General features: G+C 44.7%; 1 protein-coding gene across 6 annotated transcripts; it reads right to left on the bottom strand.

Moving 5' to 3' along the window:
- Positions 1-875: 875 nt before the first annotated feature.
- LOC112241400 (zinc finger protein 2 homolog) lies at positions 876-21095 on the bottom strand. Of its 6 annotated transcripts, XM_042313138.1 has the most exons (4): positions 20731-21094; positions 19984-20158; positions 18328-18627; positions 16846-18168 (listed from the first exon to the last, which is right to left on the bottom strand). In XM_042313138.1, exons 1-4 carry the CDS (start codon positions 20740-20742, stop codon positions 17108-17110), a joined length of 1548 nt encoding a protein of 515 aa, XP_042169072.1. In that variant the 5' UTR covers positions 20743-21094; the 3' UTR covers positions 16846-17107. The 6 variants fall into 6 exon arrangements, with proteins under 6 accessions (XP_042169070.1, XP_042169071.1, XP_042169074.1 ...); XM_042313136.1 differs by lacking the exons at positions 16846-18168; positions 18328-18627; positions 19984-20158; positions 20731-21094 and adding exons at positions 876-2788; positions 3769-3940; positions 4995-6093; XM_042313137.1 differs by lacking the exons at positions 16846-18168; positions 18328-18627; positions 19984-20158; positions 20731-21094 and adding exons at positions 876-2788; positions 3781-3940; positions 4995-6091.
- Between the last annotated feature and the right edge of the window lie 1013 nt (positions 21096-22108).

The following is a 22108-nucleotide window of genomic DNA, read 5'->3' as shown; positions in this document are numbered from 1 at the left end:
TTTGGCACTGAGATCAGGATTTTAGGCACCTCATTACATTTCTCTTGGATATACCAGTTTGGTTCTGAGACTACATGATAACTTGGATGTTGATATGTGCAGGACAGTTCCACTGTTGAGCCCTTCAAGGCACAGATACTCTGATAGATGTAAGTCACGTTGAAACAGTTCTGACCCAAAACACCTAAAACAGTGTAGGCCCAATCATTTATTCAATTAGTTAGTTCTATTATTATTATCAACAAAAATATAAACAACAATTTCTAAGATTTTACTGAGTTACAGTTCATACACAAATATCTGTCAATTGTTATGAATGAATTAGGCCCTAATCTATGACTGGGAATCCATGACTGGGAATCCATGACTGGGATTCCATGACTGGGATTCCATGACTGGGATTCCATGACTGGGATTCCATGACTGGGAATCCATGACTGGGATTCCATGACTGGGATTCCATGACTGGGATTCCATGACTGGGAATACATGAGTGGGATTCTAAGACTGGAATACATGAGTGGGAATCCATGACTGGAATCCATGACTGGGAATCCATGACTGGAATCCATGACTGGGAATCCATGACTTGGAATCCATGACTGGAATACATGACTGGGATTACATGACTGGGAATCTATGACTGGGAGTCCATGACTGGGAATCCATGACTGGGAATCCATGACTGGGAATACATGACTGGGAATACAGATATGACTCTGTTGGTCACAGACACTTTTTAAAAAGGTAGTCAGTATCTGGTGTGACCACCATTTGCCTCATGCAGTGCGACATCTCCTTCATGTAAAACAACGGATTTAATGTATTTTTGTATTGAATACGTGTCGTGGAAATTAACACCAGGGCCTCAAAGCAAAACTTAAATGAATAATGATTTATTATCAGGAAGCTGGAGAGGTTCCAACAAACTTAAAACACCAGAGTACGGTCTGGAGCTCTTTCGGGGCAGTCCCGTTAGTTCTCTTATATACTTCTTACACAGACAAGTTATATTTGCATGATTTACATTATTCATAATTAATTCATCATTGACGTTTGGTTCCTGCATGTGACTGGCACTGTCTCCTATCTTAACTTATTGAACATATTCTGCCAAAAGGTCTGAGGGGTCATGACTGTCTCCCCCTCACATCTCTACCCAGCACCAACAGGAACCAATAATTGTATGAGACAAGATGTACAATTCAAGGCTCTTTCTTCAGACAACATTTCCCTCACACATTAATATGAACCTACAATTGTTGAAACATTATTCTACATTATTTAATGGACAATAGGAGTTAATGAAATAAGATACAGAACTCCTACTCCAAGACGCTTGATACATACGGATCCAGAGCTGCATATCATGCTACACAGGTTACCTTGGTAATCAGACTTAGTAAACCGTTAGCGAATGGGAGATGGATGACTCTTTACAATATGTTTTCTATTGAAATTTCATTTAGATATCTGTAACCGGTGCTGTAGGAGGGAGATGCTTTCTGGTGTTGTTTCAGTGACCCTGAACGAGCAAAGCTCTTCCCACATAGACAAGAGTAAGGTTTCTCTCCAGTGTGTGTGAGCTGGTGTCTAGTCAGGGCTCCTGAATGATTGAAGCTCTTCCCACACTGATCACAGCTATAAGGCTTCTCTCCTGTGTGTATGCGTTGGTGTGTAGTCAGGGCTCCTGAACGATTGAAGCTCTTCCCACACTGATCACAGATATAAGGCTTCTCTCCTGTGTGTATGCGTTGGTGTGCAGTCAGAGTGGAATATTGAGCAAAACTCTTCCCGCATTGATCACAGCTATAAGGCTTTGCTCCTGTGTGTATGCGCTGGTGTCTAGTCAGACTTCCTGAATCCATGAAGCTCTTACCACACTGATCACAGCTATAAGGCTTCTCTCCTGTGTGTATGCGCTGGTGTCTAGTCAGACTACCTGAATCCATGAAGCTCTTCCCACACTGTTCACAGCTATAAGGCTTCTCTCCTGTGTGTATGCGCTGGTGTCTAGTCAGGTCTTCGGACAGAGCAAAGCTCTTCCAACACTGATCACAGCTATAAGGCTTCTCTCCTGTGTGTATGCGTTGGTGTCTAGTCAGTTCTCCTGATTGATTGAAACTCTTCCCACACTGATCACAGCTATAAGGCTTCTCTCCTGTGTGTATGCGCTGGTGTCTAGTCAGGTTCCCGGATAGAGCAAAGCTCTTCCCACACTGATCACAGCTATAAGGCTTCTCTCTTGTGTGTACACGCTGGTGCGTAGTCAGGTTTCCTGATTGGTTGAAACTCTTCCCACACTGATCACAGCTATAAGGCTTCTCTCCTGTGTGTACACGCTGGTGGGTACTCAGGTTTCCGGATAGAGCAAAGCTCTTCCCACACTGATCACAGCTATAAGGCTTCTCTCCTGTGTGTATGCGTAGGTGTGTAGTCAGGGCTCCTGATTGACTGAAGCTCTTCCCACAATCAAAGCAGGGGTAAGGCCTCTCCCCTGTATGACTTCTCTGAGATTGTAAGGTTTTAGATGCAGCAAAACTCTTCCCACACTGAGAGCAGTGGTACATTTTCCTCCCAGTGTTAATCTGCTTGTAAATGACCAATTCCCTCTGTTTAGCAGAACTCTTCCCACAGTCAAAGCAGCAGTGGTGAGGTTTCTGCTGGTGTTTCTTGAGGTGTTCTGGTCTGGAGAGACTCAACTCTTTCTTGTCAGCATCATGATGTTGTCGAGGCTCCGCAGATGATAAGCCCCTCCCACTGAGAGAGCAACGGTTAGGGCTGTCCCCTGTGAAACAAAGATATTGAATAGCATGGCCATCTGAAATCAGGCTACCTGATGGGACTTTGATAAATGCTGAAAATTGCCAATCTAAATAAATGTACTACCACAGAGAAGCATGAAGGAAACTTGCACTGCTCGTGCTAGACATATGCAGATTAAATATGCCTCTATGAATCTGATGAAGGCATTTACGTGTCTTAATAATTTGAAATATTGCTCAGAAAAACAGGTGTTTTTAACAGCGTTACTTCAATTGTCAACTTAAGATGTTTTGTGGTGGAAAACTGAGCATGTCAACCCATTTACCCATACATAGACATGCTAGTAATCTTTGAACAATTCCATTTTCTGGATTGCATTAAATTAACACTAACTGTTGCAAAAAACAAGCTTCCATTCCCTGTCACAAGTGAATTGATGGCTGATTTAAGACTTTTACAGTCAACCCTGTTACTTTATTTGGTACATAGGCACATAGTATAGTTATATTTTTATTCAATATCTTGAGATGGGAAAACATGAAATTGAACATGTTGTCTTTATGACAATGTTAAATATATATAGATATATTTCACCTAGTTTTAAGTTACTTTTAAAAATGCGTGGAACTACACCGATATTTTTATCAATATATCATTATTCAATTAATGACTAAAGTTCATAAAGATGGCAGAATTCAAATATGATCTTTGTTTTAGCACTATCTACTATCTAGTTTTGGAACTACGGTGTGCGACATGGTTCAATGTTCCAATATATCAGCACAATCTACTTTTTTGATTTTTCAAATCGCCGCCGTCTTGAAGCAAAAATTGGGATCATGTTTACTGCGCTAATGACCATACAAAAAAACAGTAAAAAAGAGCAATGTAGAATACAGTGAACTCAGCAAAACAAGGAATTTCTGGTAAGTACATGCGGGCCGCCATCTTTATGCACCTTCGCTATTGTTTCAGAAGCAGATTGTTGTCTAATCTACACACCATGGTTCTTACTTAATGAAATTAATTCTCCATCTTCCTTCTTTTCTCCTGTCTCAGTCCCACTCTGCCCTGGTGTTTTCCTGCAGTCGACCAGACCCCGCAGTAAAGCGGAACTGGGAGGCGTTTGACACGGGGACTCCGGGAGGGTGCAGGGGAACGGGCTAGCGTTGTCCTGTTGGCCGCAAGAAGTATTAAAAAGTGTATATTTCAACCAAATATTGTATTAATTTAGTCTAAACCTCTGATTGATTTGAGTGCATCCCTTAAATCTAATGTTCCTTGAAATGTTCAATCGTTCACTACAACCCACAAATCTAAGAGCATTAGATTGGTGGAGGAATGGGCTAGTTTCCACCATATATCTCATACCAGTCATTTCCTTTCAAACAGCAATTTAGAGGCGAAGCCCAGAATCTGGCTTCTGACTTATTTGATCGAATATAAATTTCGTAACGATTAGGTTGTTAGAGGAGTGTATTGATAAAAGTAGAACACTTTATATGGGAGTAGAGCCTGGTCGTCACTAGTCAAAGAAGTCATAAACCACGCCCATTTCTACAATAGATCTTATTAACATTTTATTTGAACCCTAACCATACTAGTTTTTTTATTTAACTAGGCATGTCAGTTAAGAACAAATTATTATTTACAATGACGGCCTACACTGGCCAAACCCAGATGACGCTGGGGCAATTGTGCGCCGCCCAGTGGGATTCGAACCAGGGTGCCTGTAGTGACGCCTCTAGCATTGACACGCAGTGACTTAGACTGCGCCACTTCTAACTTTATGCCTAACCCTAAATAAATCAAATCACGATATAGACATTTGACTTTGTGGCCGTGGTAACTAGTGGAAACACGCACATCTGCCCTCATTGCACATTATGGTCCCACGTGATCTTGACTCTTCACGATTGCCTTACATTTTTTTTTCTTTGTTAGAGCGGCCACTTGAGCATCTGGTCAAATAATGGATAATGTGTTCGAAATCAGTGAAAGAATGTTAACATGTGCACACTTTGTGAAAGGAGAGATAATTAGGTTATAGCCACAGATTCCTCAACAGGCTACTTTGTTGAAGTAAAAAAAAATCCCAACAAGTTTTACTGTCTTTTATTTTGTAACGACATTTAACCGAAAACAGGAATGTGGAGGTGCAAAGATGATAACTAGGCCTAGACATTTTATACAACATAGCAGGCATATACTGTTAAAACCAGACTTACCCGATCCATTGTGGAAGCTATTGTTTCTTTGTAAGACATGAAATGTGGTCGGCTACAACAGAACAGTTAGGCTACTTTGTTGTCTTCTTCTTTAAGGTTTAATGTCAGACTACGCCTATTGGCGTATTACCGCCACCTACTGGACGGGTAGTGAACTGGGGGAGAAGTCCATTGTGGGAAATGAATGCGGGAGGGGAGGATACAGTACCACCATCATCATCATATACAATAACAAAAATGTTGTTAATCCCCAAATACCCTGAGGGGCGATGAGGGAGCGGCGCCATGTGAGGATGTACTTTTCTGAGCTCCTCAACAGAACATTTAAATATTTGGGCAGATTGTATTTCGGGGCTCCCGAGTGGCGCAGCGGTCTAAGGTACTACATCTCAGTGCTAGAGCGTTACTACGGACCCTGGTTTGATTCCAGGATGTATCTCAACTGGCCGTGTTTAGGAGTCCCAAAGGGTGGAGCACAATTGGCCCAGAGTCGTCCAGGATCGTTGTAAATAAGAATTTGTTATTAACTGACTTGCCTGGTAAAATCAAATACAATTTTAATTTGGATCAAAATACCCCTCTACAACCTGAGACTCCATTTTAAGGCTTAATGTCACGTTTTTGTCGAAGATGTCAGGCACCAACCGCAAGAATCAGCCTAGGGCTAATTCTAACAGACCAGCTAGCCTAGCCAAGGACCATGAATCTACACCAACAACTGACCAATGCACAGCCGAGACGACTGGACAAGAAGCTGTTCTACAGGCATTAACTGAAATGAAGCAGGAATTAATTGACAAAATGGACGGATATACAGTCGTCAGAGCTACGAAACTAGGCTAGCCAGCTGAGAGAGGAGCTGAAAACTGCCACTGAACAGACTAGATCCAACCACAAGGCACTGGACATCCGCATGACCAGCCTGGAGACCACGGCTAATGGCTACTCTGGGTTGATCACCACCGCATGACAGGCCTGGAGACCACGGCTAATGGCTACTCTGGGTTGATCACCACCGCATGACCAGCCTGGAGACCACGGCTAATGGCTACTCTGGGTTGATCACCACCGCATGACCAGCCTGGAGACCACGGCTAATGGCTACTCTGGGTTGATCACCACCGCATGACCAGCCTGGAGACCACGGCTAATGGCTACTCTGGGTGACCAGCCTGATCACCACACCACCGCATGACCAGCCTGGAGACCACGGCTAATGGCTACTCTGGGTTGATCACCACCGCATGACCAGCCTGGAGACCACGGCTAATGGCTACTCTGGGTTGATCACCACCGCATGACCAGCCTGGAGACCACGGCTAATGGCTACTCTGGGTTGATCACCACCGCATGACCAGCCTGGAGACCACGGCTAATGGCTACTCTGGGTTGATCACCACCGCATGACCAGCCTGGAGACCACGGCTAATGGCTACTCTGGGTTGATCACCACCGCATGACCAGCCTGGAGACCACGGCTAATGGCTACTCTGGGTTGATCACCACCGCATGACCATGAGACCAGCCTGGGTTGATCACCACCGCATGACCAGCCTGGAGACCACGGCTAATGGCTACTCTGGGTTGATCACCACCGCATGACCAGCCTGGAGACCACGGCTAATGGCTACTCTGGGTTGATCACCACCGCATGACCAGCCTGGAGACCACGGCTAATGGCTACTCTGGGTTGATCACCACCGCATGACCAGCCTGGAGACCACGGCTAAGCCTGGAGACCACGGCTAATGGCTACTCTGGGTTGATCACCACCGCATGACCAGCCTGGAGACCACGGCTAATGGCTACTCTGGGTTGATCACCACCGCATGACCAGCCTGGAGACCACGGCTAATGGCTACTCTGGGTTGATCACCACCGCATGACCAGCCTGGAGACCACGGCTAATGGCTACTCTGGGTTGATCACCACCGCATGACCAGCCTGGAGACCACGGCTAATGGCTACTCTGGGTTGATCACCACCGCATGACCAGCCTGGAGACCACGGCTAATGGCTACTCTGGGTTGATCACCACCGCATGACCAGCCTGGAGACCACGGCTAATGGCTACTCTGGGTTGATCACCACCGCATGACCAGCCTGGAGACCACGGCTAATGGCTACTCTGGGTTGATCACCACCGCATGACCAGCCTGGAGACCACGGCTAATGGCTACTCTGGGTTGATCACCACCGCATGACCAGCCTGGAGACCACGGCTAATGGCTACTCTGGGTTGATCACCACCGCATGACCAGCCTGGAGACCACGGCTAATGGCTACTCTGGGTTGATCACCACCGCATGACCAGCCTGGAGACCACGGCTAATGGCTACTCTGGGTTGATCACCACCGCATGACCAGCCTGGAGACCACGGCTAATGGCTACTCTGGGTTGATCACCACCGCATGACCAGCCTGGAGACCACGGCTAATGGCTACTCTGGGTTGATCACCACCGCATGACCAGCCTGGAGACCACGGCTAATGGCTACTCTGGGTTGATCACCACCGCATGACCAGCCTGGAGACCACGGCTAATGGCTACTCTGGGTTGATCACCACCGCATGACCAGCCTGGAGACCACGGCTAATGGCTACTCTGGGTTGATCACCACCGCATGACCAGCCTGGAGACCACGGCTAATGGCTACTCTGGGTTGATCACCACCGCATGACCAGCCTGGAGACCACGGCTAATGGCTACTCTGGGTTGATCACCACCGCATGACCAGCCTGGAGACCACGGCTAATGGCTACTCTGGGTTGATCACCACCGCCTGACCAGCCTGGAGACACCACCGCATGACCAGCCTGGAGACCACGGCTAATGGCTACTCTGGGTTGATCACCACCGCATGACCAGCCTGGAGACCACGGCTAATGGCTACTCTGGGTTGATCACCACCGACCAGCCTGGAGACCACGGCTATGACCAGCCTGGAGACCACGGCTAGCCTGGGTTGACCCACGGCATGACCAGCCTGGAGACCACGGCTAATGGCTACTCTGGGTTGATCACCACCGCATGACCAGCCTGGAGACCACGGCTAATGGCTACTCTGGGTTGATCACCACCGCATGACCAGCCTGGAGACCACGGCTAATGGCTACTCTGGGTTGATCACCACCGCATGACCAGCCTGGAGACCACGGCTAATGGCTACTCTGGGTTGATCACCACCGCATGACCAGCCTGGAGACCACGGCTAATGGCTACTCTGGGTTGATCACCACCGCATGACCAGCCTGGAGACCACGGCTAATGGCTACTCTGGGTTGATCACCACCGCATGACCAGCCTGGAGACCACGGCTAATGGCTACTCTGGGTTGATCACCACCGCATGACCAGCCTGGAGACCACGGCTAATGGCTACTCTGGGTTGATCACCACCGCATGACCAGCCTGGAGACCACGGCTAATGGCTACTCTGGGTTGATCACCACCGCATGACCAGCCTGGAGACCACGGCTAATGGCTACTCTGGGTTGATCACCACCGCATGACCAGCCTGGAGACCACGGCTAATGGCTACTCTGGGTTGATCACCACCGCATGACCAGCCTGGAGACCACGGCTAATGGCTACTCTGGGTTGATCACCACCGCATGACCAGCCTGGAGACCACGGCTAATGGCTACTCTGGGTTGATCACCACCGCATGACCAGCCTGACCAGCACCACCGCATGACCAGCCTGGAGACCACGGCTAATGGCTACTCTGGGTTGATCACCACCGCATGACCAGCCTGGAGACCACGGCTAATGGCTACTCTGGGTTGATCACCACCGCATGACCAGCCTGGAGACCACGGCTAATGGCTACTCTGGGTTGATCACCACCGCATGACCAGCCTGGAGACCACGGCTAATGGCTACTCTGGGTTGATCACCACCGCATGACCAGCCTGGAGACCACGGCTAATGGCTACTCTGGGTTGATCACCACCGCATGACCAGCCTGGAGACCACGGCTAATGGCTACTCTGGGTTGATCACCACCGCATGACCAGCCTGGAGACCACGGCTAATGGCTACTCTGGGTTGATCACCACCGCATGACCAGCCTGGAGACCACGGCTAATGGCTACTCTGGGTTGATCACCACCGCATGACCAGCCTGGAGACCACGGCTAATGGCTACTCTGGGTTGATCACCACCGCATGACCAGCCTGGAGACCACGGCTAATGGCTACTCTGGGTTGATCACCACCACCAGCCTGGAGACCACGGCTGACCAGCCTGGAGACCACGGCTAATGGCTACTCTGGGTTGATCACCACCGCATGACCAGCCTGGAGACCACGGCTAATGGCTACTCTGGGTTGATCACCACCGCATGACCAGCCTGGAGACCACGGCTAATGGCTACTCTGGGTTGATCACCACCGCATGACCAGCCTGGAGACCACGGCTAATGGCTACTCTGGGTTGATCACCACCGCATGACCAGCCTGGAGACCACGGCTAATGGCTACTCTGGGTTGATCACCACCGCATGACCAGCCTGGAGACCACGGCTAATGGCTACTCTGGGTTGATCACCACCGCATGACCAGCCTGGAGACCACGGCTAATGGCTACTCTGGGTTGATCACCACCGCATGACCAGCCTGGAGACCACGGCTAATGGCTACTCTGGGTTGATCACCACCGGACCAGCCTGGGACCACGGCTAATGGCTACTCTGGGTTGATCACCACCGCATGACCAGCCTGGAGACCACGGCTAATGGCTACTCTGGGTTGATCACCACCGCATGACCAGCCTGGAGACCACGGCTAATGGCTACTCTGGGTTGATCACCACACTGGAAAGGAATGTTTTCCAAAAGAAAAAGGAAATCAAGGATTTTTAAAGAGAGAAACAAACATTTGGAGGCTAGATCCCTTCCTTCAAATTTACCCGTGACTGTTGAGAGAGACAGGAGGATGGCAAGCGCCCTGCAGAGTTCTATGGGGGGTGATAAGGGACATGTATAAGCCTAGGCAACCGTACCACCTGACATGACATGATACCAACGCCTTACTAATGTCTGCGTGACGCGCCTGACTTACATGACATGCTACTAACGTCTGCATGACACCTGCATCGCGTGTTAATGAAAGTCATAATGTGCATAGTTTATATTAATTCAATCTCAACCATAAATGTTAGAAACATACAATTTTTCCCGTGCAAGCAGACAATCCAGCATAGCCACCTTGAACTATAGTGGAGCCTACAGCTTGTGTATTTCCTGTTATCGCTAATGGCAGAGAAAAGATCATAGATAATCTGTCTTTCCCTCAGCACCTCATGGCATGGTATGTCATTTATGTCGCTGTATTCAGATCTAAATGTTGTTAGCCAATCACAGACTGTGTTGTTACCAGTTCCACATCAGACAACTTGGGATGTCCCTTCAGTCAAATAGAGCAGTTCATAGACCTTCCCAGAGGGTCTGTGCTATTCGGGATCATTGGGATGTCCACACCTCCATAAAGTATAAATGTAAATTGGTTAAGATTAGTGTTAGTTTAGGGTTTAGGCGAAGGACGCCCCAATAGTAATCAAATCAAATGTATTTATAAAGCCCTTCGTACATCAGCTGATATCTCAAAGTGCTGTACAGAAACCCAGCCTAAAACCCCAAACAGCAAGCAATGCAGGTGTAGAAGCACGGTGGCTAGGAAAAACTCCAGAGAAAGGCCAAAACCTAGGAAGAAACCTAGAGAGGAACCAGGCTATGTGGGGTGGCCAATCCTCTTCTGGCTGTGCCGGGTGGAGATTATAACAGAACATGGCCAAGATGTTCAAATGTTCATAAATTACCAGCATGGTCCAATAATAATAAGGCAGAACAGTTGAAACTGGAGCAGCAGCACGGCCAGGTGGACTTGGGACAGCAAGGAGTCATCATGTCAGGTAGTCCTGAGGCATGGTCCTAGGGCACAGGTCCTCCGAGAGAGAGAAAGAAAGAGAGAAAGAGAGAATTAGAGAGAGCACACTTAAATTCACACAGGACACCAAATAGGACAGGAGAAGGACTCCAGATATAACAAACTGACCCTAGCCCCCCAACACATAAACTACTGCAGCATAAATACAGGAAGGCTGAGACAGGAGGGGTCAGGAGACACTGTGGCCCCATCCGAGGACACCCCCGGACAGGGCCAAACAGGAAGGATATAGTATAATTTATTTAGTTGATGAATACAATTGTAAATGGGGATGGGTAGGCTACTTCATTCAGTGAATACTGAATATATTGCTATCTCTGGGAGTATGTTACTGACAGCTTTCCAGCTGTTGAACTATGGCAATGACAAACTCATTTCTAAATCTTTTAGTCAAGATGTGTTGAGCCAGAGCAAGCTTCAGCAGCTTCACTGCAGGTGCTCAACCCACCACTCTCACTGTTCTCCCCCCCTCCATTGTTATCCACATCGGCACCAACGATGTTAGGATGAAACAGTCAGAGATCACCAAGCGCAACATAGCTTCAGCGTGTAAATCAGCTAGAAAGATGTGTCGGCATTTAGTAATTGTCTCTGGCCCCCTCCCAGTTAGGGGGAGTGATGAGCTCTACAGCAGAGTCTCACAACTCACTCGCTGGTTGAAAACTGTTTTCTGCCCCTCCCAAAAGATAGAATTTGTAGATAATTTGCCCTCTTTCTGGAACTCACCCACAAACAGGACCAAGCCTGGCCTGTTGAGGAGTGATGGACTCCATCCTAGCTGGAGGGGTGCTCTCATCTTATCTACGAACATAGACAGGGCTCTCACATCTCAAAATAGGGCTACTTAATGTTAGATCCCTCAATTCCAACACAGTTATAGTCAATTAACTAATCACTGATCATAATCTTGACGTGATTGACCTGACTGAAACATGGCTTAAGCCTGAGGAATTTACTGTGTTAAATGAGGCCTCACCTCCTGGTTACACTAGTGACCATATCCCCCACGCATCCCGCAAAAGGTGGAGGTATTGCAAACATTTACGATAGCAAATTTCAATTTACAAAAAACAAACAAAGTTTGTCTTTTGAGCTTCTAGTCATGAAAACTTTGCAGCCTACTCAATCATGTATTATAGCTACTGTTTACCGGCCTCCTGGGCCATGTACAGCGTTCCTCACTGAGTTCCCTGAATTCCTATCGGACCTTGTAGTCATAGCAGATAATATGCTAATTTTTGGTGACTTTAATATTCACATGGAAAAGTCCACAGACCCACTCCAAAAGGCTTTCGGAGCCATCGTCGACTCAGTGGGTTTTGTCCAACATGTCATGTCTCCGGACCTACTCACTGCCACAGTCATACTCTGGACCTAGTTTTGTCCCATGGAATAAATGTTGTGGATCTTAATGTTTTTCCTAATAATCCTGGACTATCGGACCACCATTTTATTACGTTTGCAATCGCAACAAATAATCTGCTCAGACCCCAACCAAGGAGCACCAAAAGTCGTGCTATAAATTCTCAGACAACCCAAAGATTCCTTGGTGCCCTTCCAGACTCCCTCTGCCTACCAAAGGACGTCAGAGGACAAAAATCAGTTAACCACCTAACTGAAGAACTCAGTTTAACCTTGCGCAATAACCTAGATGCAGTTGCACCCCTAAAAACATTTGTCATAAGAAACTAGCTCCCTGCTATACAGAAAATACCCGAGCTCTGAAGCAAGCTTCCAGAAAATTCCACACCAAACTGGAAGTCTTCTGACTAGTTTGGAAAGACAGTACCGTGCAGTATCGAAGAGCCCTTACTGTTGCTCGATCATCCTATTTTTCAAACTTAATTGAGGAAAATAAGAACAATCAGAAATGTATTTTTGGTACTGTTGCAAAGCTAACTAAAAAGCAGCATTCCCCAAGAGGGGGTGGCTTTCACTTCAGCAGTAATAAATTCATGAACTTCTTTGAGAAAAATATCATGATCATTAGAAAGCAAATTACGGACTCCTCTTTAAATCTGCGTATTCCTCCAAAGCTCAGTTGTCCTGAGTCTGCACAACTCTGCCAGGACATAGGATCAAGGGAGACACTCAAGTGTTTTAGTACTATATCTCTTGACACAGTGATGAAAATAATCATGGCCTCTAAAACTTCAAGCTGCATACTGGACCCTATTCCAACTGAACTCGTGAAATAGCTGCTTTCTGTTCTTGACCCTCCTATGTTGAACATAATAAATGGCTCTCTATCCACCGGATGTGTACCAAACTCACTAAAAGTGGCAGTAATAAGGCCTCTCTTGAAAAAGCCAAACCAGAAAATATAAAAAAACTATCGGCCTACATTGAATCTTCCATTCCTCTCAATTATTTGGGGAAAAAGCTGTTGCGCGGCAACTCACTGGCTTCCTGAAGACAAACAATGTATAGGAAATGCTTCAGTCGGGTTTTAGACCCCATCATAGCACTGAGACTGCACTTGTGAAGGTGGTAAATTACCTTTTAATGGCGTCAAACCGAGGCTCTGCATCTGTCCTCGTGCTCCTAGACATTAGTGCTGCTATTGATACCATCGATCACCACATTCTTTTGGAGAGATTGGAAACCCAAATTGGTCTACACGGACAAGTTCTGGCCTGGTTTAGATCTTATCTGTCGGAAAGATATCAATTTGTCTCTTTGAATGGTTTCTCCAATGACAAATCAACTGTAAATTTCAGTGTTCCTCAAGGTTCCGTTTTAGGACCACTATTGTTTTCACTATGAATTTTACCTTTTGGGGATGTCATTCGAAAACATAATGTTAACTTTTACTGCTATGCGGATGACACACAGCTGTACATTTCAATGAAACATGGCAGAGTTGCCCCCCCAAAATTGCCCTCGCTGGAAGCCTGTGTTTCAGACATAAGGAAGTGGATGGCTGCAAACTTTCTACTTTTAAACTCGGACAAAACAGAGATGCTTGTTCTAGGCCCAAGAAACAAAGAGATCTTCTGTTGAATCTGACAATTAATCTTGATGGTTGTACAGTCGTCTCAAATAAAACTGTGAAGGACCTCTGCGTTACTCTGGACCCTGATCTCTCTTTTGAAGAACTTAAAGACTGTTTCAAAGACAGCTTTTTTCCATTTCATAACATTGCAAAAATCTGAAATTGTCTGTCCAAAAATTATGCAGAAAAATGAATCCATGCTTTTGTTACTTCTAGGTTAGACTACTGCAATGCTCTACTTTCCGGCTACCCGGATAAAGCACTAAATAAACTTCAGTTAGTGCTAAATACGGCTGCTAGAATCCTGACTAGAACCCCAAAAATGTATCATATTACTTCAGTGCTAGCCTCTCTACACTGGCTTCCTGTTAATGCAAGGGGTGATTTCAAGGTTTTACTGCTAACCTACAAAGCATTACATGGGCTTGCTCCTACCTATCTTTCTGATTTGGTCCTGTCGTACATACTTACATGTACGCTACGGTCACAAGATGCAGGCCTCCTAATTGTCCCTAGAATTTCAAAGCAAACAGCTGGAGGCAGGGCTTTCTCCTATAGAGCTCCATTTTTATGGAATGGTCTGCCTACCCATGTGAGAGACACAGACTCGGTCTCAACCTTTAAGTCTTTACTGAAGACTCATCTCTTCAGTAGGTCCTATGATTGAGTGTAGTCTGTCCCAGGAGTGTGAAGGTGAACGGAAAGGCATTGGAGCAACGAACCACCCTTGCTGTCTCTGCCTGACCGGTTCCCCTCTCTCCACTGGGATTCTCTGCCTCTAACCCTATTACAGGGGCTGAGTAACTGATTTACTGGTGCTTTTCTATGCCGTCCCTAGGAGGGGTGCGTCACTTGAGTGGGTTGAGTCACTGAGCAATTATTAGGAAATGGAAGACATACAAGACGTGTTTGGAGGACAAAGAATGCTGAGTTGCATCCAAAGAACACCATACCTACTGTGAAGCATGGGGGTGGGAAAATCATGCTTTGGGGCTGTTTTCTGCAAAGGGAACATTCAACAACACCCCTTTCAAAAATAATCCTGTAAGTCTGCTTTCGTCTACTTTTACCTGACAGCAACTTGGGAAAGAGTTCAATTTGAGTCCAGATGTTCTCAAGGCTGTTGTTGCATCTCCCTCTCTGCAGCCATAGAAACATAAAGAGAGACAACAAACACACTTTATAACTGGTGAAAAACTACACCTGATACTTCAATTAAGCAGGAAAAAGTCTCTATCATAACAGATGTGTAGCACTGTAAGACACGTGTTTCTCTGTTGTTGTTTTAAACCTGTTTTATTCTCAGGACCAGGACTATAACACTGAGTATTGGGACCCAGGACAACAACATATCCTGGTCTCTATTCTCAGGACCAGGACTATAACACTGAGTATTGGGATCCAGGACAACAACATATCCTGGTCTCTATTCTCAGGACCAGGACTATAACACTGAGTATTGGGATCCAGGACAACAACATATCCTGGTCTCTATTCTCAGGACCAGGACTATAACACTGAGTATTGGGATCCAGGACAACAACATATCCTGGTCTCTATTCTCAGGACCATGACTATAACACTGAGTATTGGGACCCAGGCCAACATGTCCTGGTCTCTTTTACAGAATACAACTAAACAATACAAATTTGAAAAAGATACATATTTAAAATATGAATATGCAATCAGCAATGTAAAACAAAAGAAAACATGAAACCACATTCCAGATGTTTTACAATATTTTCATACAAGCATTTGTTCCATGTAACAACTCACCAAAAAGAAGTAGAATGGTAATGTATAGGACATTGTGCTGGAATTGTATTTCTGAAGAGAGTGCTCGCTCTCTCACTCGGTTTTGGTTCATGCAGGTGACTGTGACCCTCAGACCAATTGGCAGAACACCCAGCATATGTTCTGGATGTTAAGATAGGAGACATTGATCAGTTTCCTGGGAAACTGAGCCTGCAGGATAACAGCCAGTCACATGCAGGAACCAATTCATGTTCTGTAGATTTGAGTTTAGCCGTATATAGGACAACTGCTGGGACTGCCCCAGCAGAGCTCCCGATCGATGTGTACTATGGTGCATTGAGTTGGTTGGAAACTCTCTAGTTAACTGTGAATAAACAATGATTCATTTAAGTTTGACTTCCAGTGAACCCTGTGTAGAATTTCCACAACAATATTATCAAGTTTATTTCCAGAGTGAAGAGAGAGAGGTTTGGTAGGAGAACTTACTGGATGTGAGAAAACAGAAGAGTGTGAGGTCTGTGGTTGACATGACCTACAGGTACTGATGGGCAGAGCTGGCATACCTGCCCCCATGACGACTCATCCTAACAACCAAATGTGTGAACATCTTTCTGGAGCACACTTAAAACACAACAAGGAAACTTGAAAGATATCACTATTAAAATCCTTTAAAATAAATACAACAAGGAAACTTGAAAGATATCATTATTAAAATCCTTTACAATAAATACAACATAATTAGACCACACTAATAGTCCTGTGTCTTCTGTCCTTCCATATGTCCCATCAGCTACACTACTGCATCTTGCCTATGCTGCTCTGTACCATCACTCATTCATATATCTTTATGTACATATTCTTTATCCCTTTACACTTGTGTGTATAAGGTAGTAGTTTTGGAATTGTTAGATTACTTGTTGGTTATTACTGCATTGTCGGAACTAGAAGCACAAGCATTTCGCTACACTCGCATTAACATCTGTTAACCATGTGTATGTGACAAATACATTTGATTTGACCTGGTGAAGGGTTTTACAATAAATATATGAACATCTTTTAGGAGCAAACTAATTCTACAGGAGTCCTATGCTCCTTATACATTTGTTATTATTATAGATAATAAAAACATTAAATGAATGTGATAAGCAGATGTTGAGCAGATAATGGATGTCATTTATTGATCTTTTGAATACATACCTAGTATTGTTGAAACATTCTACATTACACAGTTATTTAATGGATAATAGGAATTAATGAAATAAGATACAGCTCTGAACCCCCCCACCCCACCACACACACCACTCCTACTCCAAGACGCTTGATACATATGGATCCAGAGCTGCATATTATCTACACATGTTACCATGGTAATAAGACTTCGTAAACTGTTAGCGAATGGGAGATGGATGACTCTTTACAAGATGTTTTCTATTGTAACTTTATTTAGAGATCTGTAACCTGTGCTGTAGGAGGGAGATGCTTTCTGGTGTTGTTTCAGTGACCCTGAACGAGCAAAGCTCTTTCCACATAGACAAGAGTAAGGTTTCTCTCCAGTGTGTATGCGTTGGTGTGTAGTCAGGGCTCCTGAACGATTGAAGCTCTTCCCACACTGATCACAGATATAAGGCTTCTCTCCTGTGTGTATGCGTTGGTGTGCAGTCAGTGTGACAGAGTGAGCAAAACTCTTCCCGCATTGATCACAGCTATAAGGCTTCTCTCCTGTGTGTATGCGCTGGTGTGTAGTCAGACTTCCTGAATCCATGAAGCTCTTACCACACTGATCACAACTATAAGGCTTCTCTCCTGTGTGTATGCGCTGGTGTCTAGTCAGGTCTCCAGTTCGACTGAAGCTCTTCCCACACTGATCACAGCTATAAGGCTTCTCTCCTGTGTGTATGCGTTGGTGTTCAGTCAGGTCTCCTGATCGACTGAAGCTCTTCCCACACTGATCACAGCTATAAGGCTTCTCTCCTGTGTGTATGCGTTGGTGTTCAGTCAGGTCTCCTGATCGACTGAAGCTCTTCCCACACTGATCACAGCTATAAGGCTTCTCTCCTGTGTGTATGCGTTGGTGTCTAGTCAGGTTTCCTGATTCATTGAAGCTCTTCCCACACTGATCACAGCTATAAGGCTTCTCTCCTGTGTGTATGCGTTGGTGTTTAGTCAGGTTTCCTGATTCATTGAAGCTCTTCCCACACTGATCACAGCTATAAGGCTTCTCTCCTGTGTGTATGCGTTGGTGTGTAGTCAGGTTTCCTGATTCATTGAAGCTCTTCTCACACTGATCACAGCTATAAGGCTTCTCTCCTGTGTGTATGCGTTGGTGTTTAGTCAGGTGTCCTGATTGATTGAAGGTTTTCCCACACTGATCACAGCTATAAGGCTTCTCTCCTGTGTGTATGCGTTGATGTGTAGTCAGGTCTCCAGTTCGACTGAAGCTCTTCCCACACTGATCACAGCTATAAGGCTTCTCTCCTGTGTGTATGCGCTGGTGTATAGTCAGGTGTACTAATTGATTGAAGCTCTTCCCACACTGATCACAGCTATAAGGAGGTCCTGTGTGTTTTTGTGTAGTCTGGAATCCTGATTGTTTGAAGCATTTCTCACAACCAAAGTAGGGGTAAGTCCTCTCACCTGTATGAATTCTCTGATGAGATTTTAAAGTTTTAGATGCAGTGAAACTCTTCCCGCACTGAGAGCAGTGGAACGGTTTCTCTCCGGTGTGAATTTGCTCATGAATAGTCAAGTCTTGTTTAGCAAAACTCTTCCCACAGTCAGAGCAGTGGTGAGGTTTCTTCCCTGTACCTCTATGCTGGTGTTTGAGGTGTTCTGATCTGGAGAGACTCTTCTCTTTCTTGTCAGCATCATGATGTTGTTGAGGCTCCCCAGATGATAAGCCCCTCCCACTGAGAGAGCAACGATGAGGGATGTCCCCTGTGATACAAAGGCATTGAATAGTTAGGTTTTGCAAATATGGGTCCATAAACAGATGGGTCCTACCATGAAATTAAGGCCTTTTGGGTCCCTTTCATATATTCCAGTAGAAATTGTGCATCAGCATTATATTTTAAATCTGTTATTAAATAATATGAATAAAGACTTGCTAAAGTGACAATTCTGAATTTGAAAAGTCCCTCCATCAACCCTGTGTCACATCAACCCTGTGTCACATCAACCCTGTGTCACATCTAGAAAGATTTTAACCCAACTAATACAATAATTTCTCCAAGTTTTACCATCGTTGAGTAAAGTTACAAGTGCAGAATAATATGATTATTGTGAAGTCAATTAGTATAAGAGTTTGATTTAAACGTTGACATGCTTTGAATGAACAATTTCCCTAATAATCCTGTTTACATGGACACATCTAAATAAACGTTCACTGCACTCGGTCAAAAGAAGTTAGCTGGCGCTGCTTGTGTTAGCACATACACAGATTAAATACACATCTATAACTCGGATTAAAGTGTTTACATGTCCTAATCATTCTAAAGAATTCTCAGAAAACCAGGTGTTTTTAAAGGCGTATGCTTACTTCGGTTATGACCTTACACCAATTAAGATCAGCAGAGTAAGATGTTTAATGGCAAATGATGAGTGTGCATATAAAGCCCTGGTTATTTGGTTACTTTGACAGTCATTTCTGAACATTATTTATTTCATTTAATTAGTGATTCATTTACATCTGTCCCTCATTTTAAGGTCAACCCATGTTGTAATATGGTGAAACTGTTCCTTACGTTTTTGGGGAAAAAGAAACATCGAACATCAAACAGTCAAATTATAGAGCCAAGGCAGGTAAGCTGGTTCTAGTCTTTTTATCAATTATCTGGTGTTTTTTGTAGAAAACTGAGCAAGTGAACCATTTTACCCATAAATTGATATGGTAGAATATATTATTTTTATGAAGCTTGCATTCAATTTTCACCACCTGTGGAACAAAAGTAGCTTCCATTAGCCCTGTCATAAGCACATTTGTGGCTGATTTAAAGGACTATTCTACCAATGTAAACTAGTGGTTTTGTTGTTTTCAGTTGTCCCACGTTACTTTATTTAGCACATTGGCACTTACTACAGTATGTATTTTCATATAACCTCTTGGGAAAACATGTTTTTATGAAGTTGAACATGTGCTCTTCATGAAAGAACGTTACAATTAGGTGAAATCTGAAAGTGTTTTGGGGGGAGCTTCTCAAAATTAGGTGGAACGACCAGATATTTTCATCAGTACATAATGAATCAATTCATTGTTACAGAAGCAGACTGTAATCTAATCCACATGGTTCTTACTTAATGAAATCATATCTCCATGTTCCTCTTCTAGTCTCTCAGTTCCACTCTGCCCCGGTGTTTTCCTGCAGTCGACCAGAACCAGCAGTAAAGTTCGGAGAGGCAGTCGACCTGGGGACTCCTGGAGGGTGGAGGGGGACTCCTGGAGGGTGGAGGGGGACGGGCTAGCTTTGTCCTGTTGGCCACAAGAAGTTTTACAGTTGATCATTAAACCAAATATTGTATTAATTCAGTCTAAACCTCTGATTTGGGTGCATCCCTGGAATATCCCCTTTTACCTGAAATGTTCAATCGTTCACTATAAACCACAAATCTAAGAGCGTTGGATTGGTGGGTATGGGCTAGTTTCCACCGTATTTCTTTATAGCAGTCATTTCCTATCGAACAGCACGGAAGAGGAGAAGCAAGAGGGATAACTGGGCCCAAAATCTGGCTTCTGGCTTATTTGATCATATATACATTTTCGTAACGAGTAGGTTGTTAGGAGTGTATTGGTAAAAGTAGGACACGTCACATCCAGGCAACTTTGAGGAAAAAAACACTTTGTATGGAAGTAGTGCCTGGTCATCACTAGTTACCACAAACAAAGCCATAGAACACACCCATTTCTACAACTGATATTTTTTAAATTGATTTTAACCCTAACATTGAAAACACTACCTTTATGCCTAAACTTAAATACGATATAGACGTTTGACTTTGTGGCAACACGCATATCTGCCCTCTCATTGACTATAATGGTCCCACCTGATCTTGCATCTTCCCGATTGCCTTCCAGCTGCGTTTCAAACTCAACAGCCTTCGGCTAAACCCTCAACCCTTGAATTGCGTTTTACATCCGAGTGCCTTAAATGTCCATTGCCCAAGCGAGGGAGAGTGATGATCCGAGAGGCAACGTCCTTGGTGTAAATCTTGAAGTTTAACATAAAAACAACCAACCTAAAGCTATCAATGTACCTAGTAAGCTAACGTACCCAGCTAGCGTTGAGCATACCGGAACATTACATTTATATAGACTTTATTACATGGCTTGGCACAAAGCCAAGCTGGTCCATTTCTTTATGTAATCTTAATTTAACTAGGCAAGTCACATATTCTTATTTACAATGGCGGCCTAGGAACAGTGGGTTAACTGCCCTTTTCAGGTGCAGAATGACAGATTTTTTACCTTGTCAGCTCGGGGATTCGATCTAGCAACCTTTCGGTTACTGGCCCAACCACTAGGCTACCTGCCGCCCATAATAGAGGTGCATATTGACTCAGCTGGCACATACACATTGGTTCTGCTTACACATATACTAATGGTTAAGTCCATATCGATTCTGCTTACTACTTCTAAGAAAACAGTATAGGAACTGGAAAATCCAACACTGTTACGGAGTCTAGTTGATAGGTAATCGACTAGCCGGACTGTTCCCCGGACTCCAGTTGTAGGGATTTGTACAATGCACAAACAAGGCTATTGAACCTGACATTGGTGTCTGTCTTTATTCCTTTATCTAACATATCATACTGAAACAAACACCAGCACTCCTATCAGGTAGCTAGTATTGTGAATTGTTCAGTACATATGTGGCAATTATTTATTTCAGAAGGAGCCAGCAAAACTAGTGCATCTATGTGCTCTCTGTCTTTGGACACCATTAGACAAGCACATGGTTATTCTTGTAACTGTTATGGCCAACTATGGTTACACCGCTTGGGTTTTTCCCAGCAGGATGTCATGTATTGGTTAATCCTGTAGAGTGCCACGGTCTGTTGCTGTGGTCCTACATGTTTGAAACTATTTGTGTGACTCGACAGGTTGCATGTCCTAATATGAAGGCAATATGATAACTGAAAGATTAGTGGAATCTGTGTGGGTAGCTGGACAGGTAGGATGACTGACAGTGAAGGTGAACAGGTGGTCACGTGTCAGGTGACAGAGGAATGGATGAGACTGAGGCAGGAATTCCTTTAACCATAAAGTGGTATATTTACTGAGTAGTCTGTGCTGCATCACAAAGGAAACAAATAACATGTATCCAATCAAATTCATAATCAAAGATCAAATCATATCATTCATTATTAACATAATTTAGGGAATTCAACTGTCCAGTTCATTAAGAAGTTAATAGTAATCATC

Source organism: Oncorhynchus tshawytscha, unplaced genomic scaffold (genome assembly GCF_018296145.1).
Source record: "Oncorhynchus tshawytscha isolate Ot180627B unplaced genomic scaffold, Otsh_v2.0 Un_contig_1188_pilon_pilon, whole genome shotgun sequence".
NCBI classification, from domain to species: domain Eukaryota; kingdom Metazoa; phylum Chordata; class Actinopteri; order Salmoniformes; family Salmonidae; genus Oncorhynchus; species Oncorhynchus tshawytscha.
The sequence above is the reverse complement of the archived record's forward strand: the minus strand, read 5'-3'. Positions and strand labels throughout refer to the sequence as shown.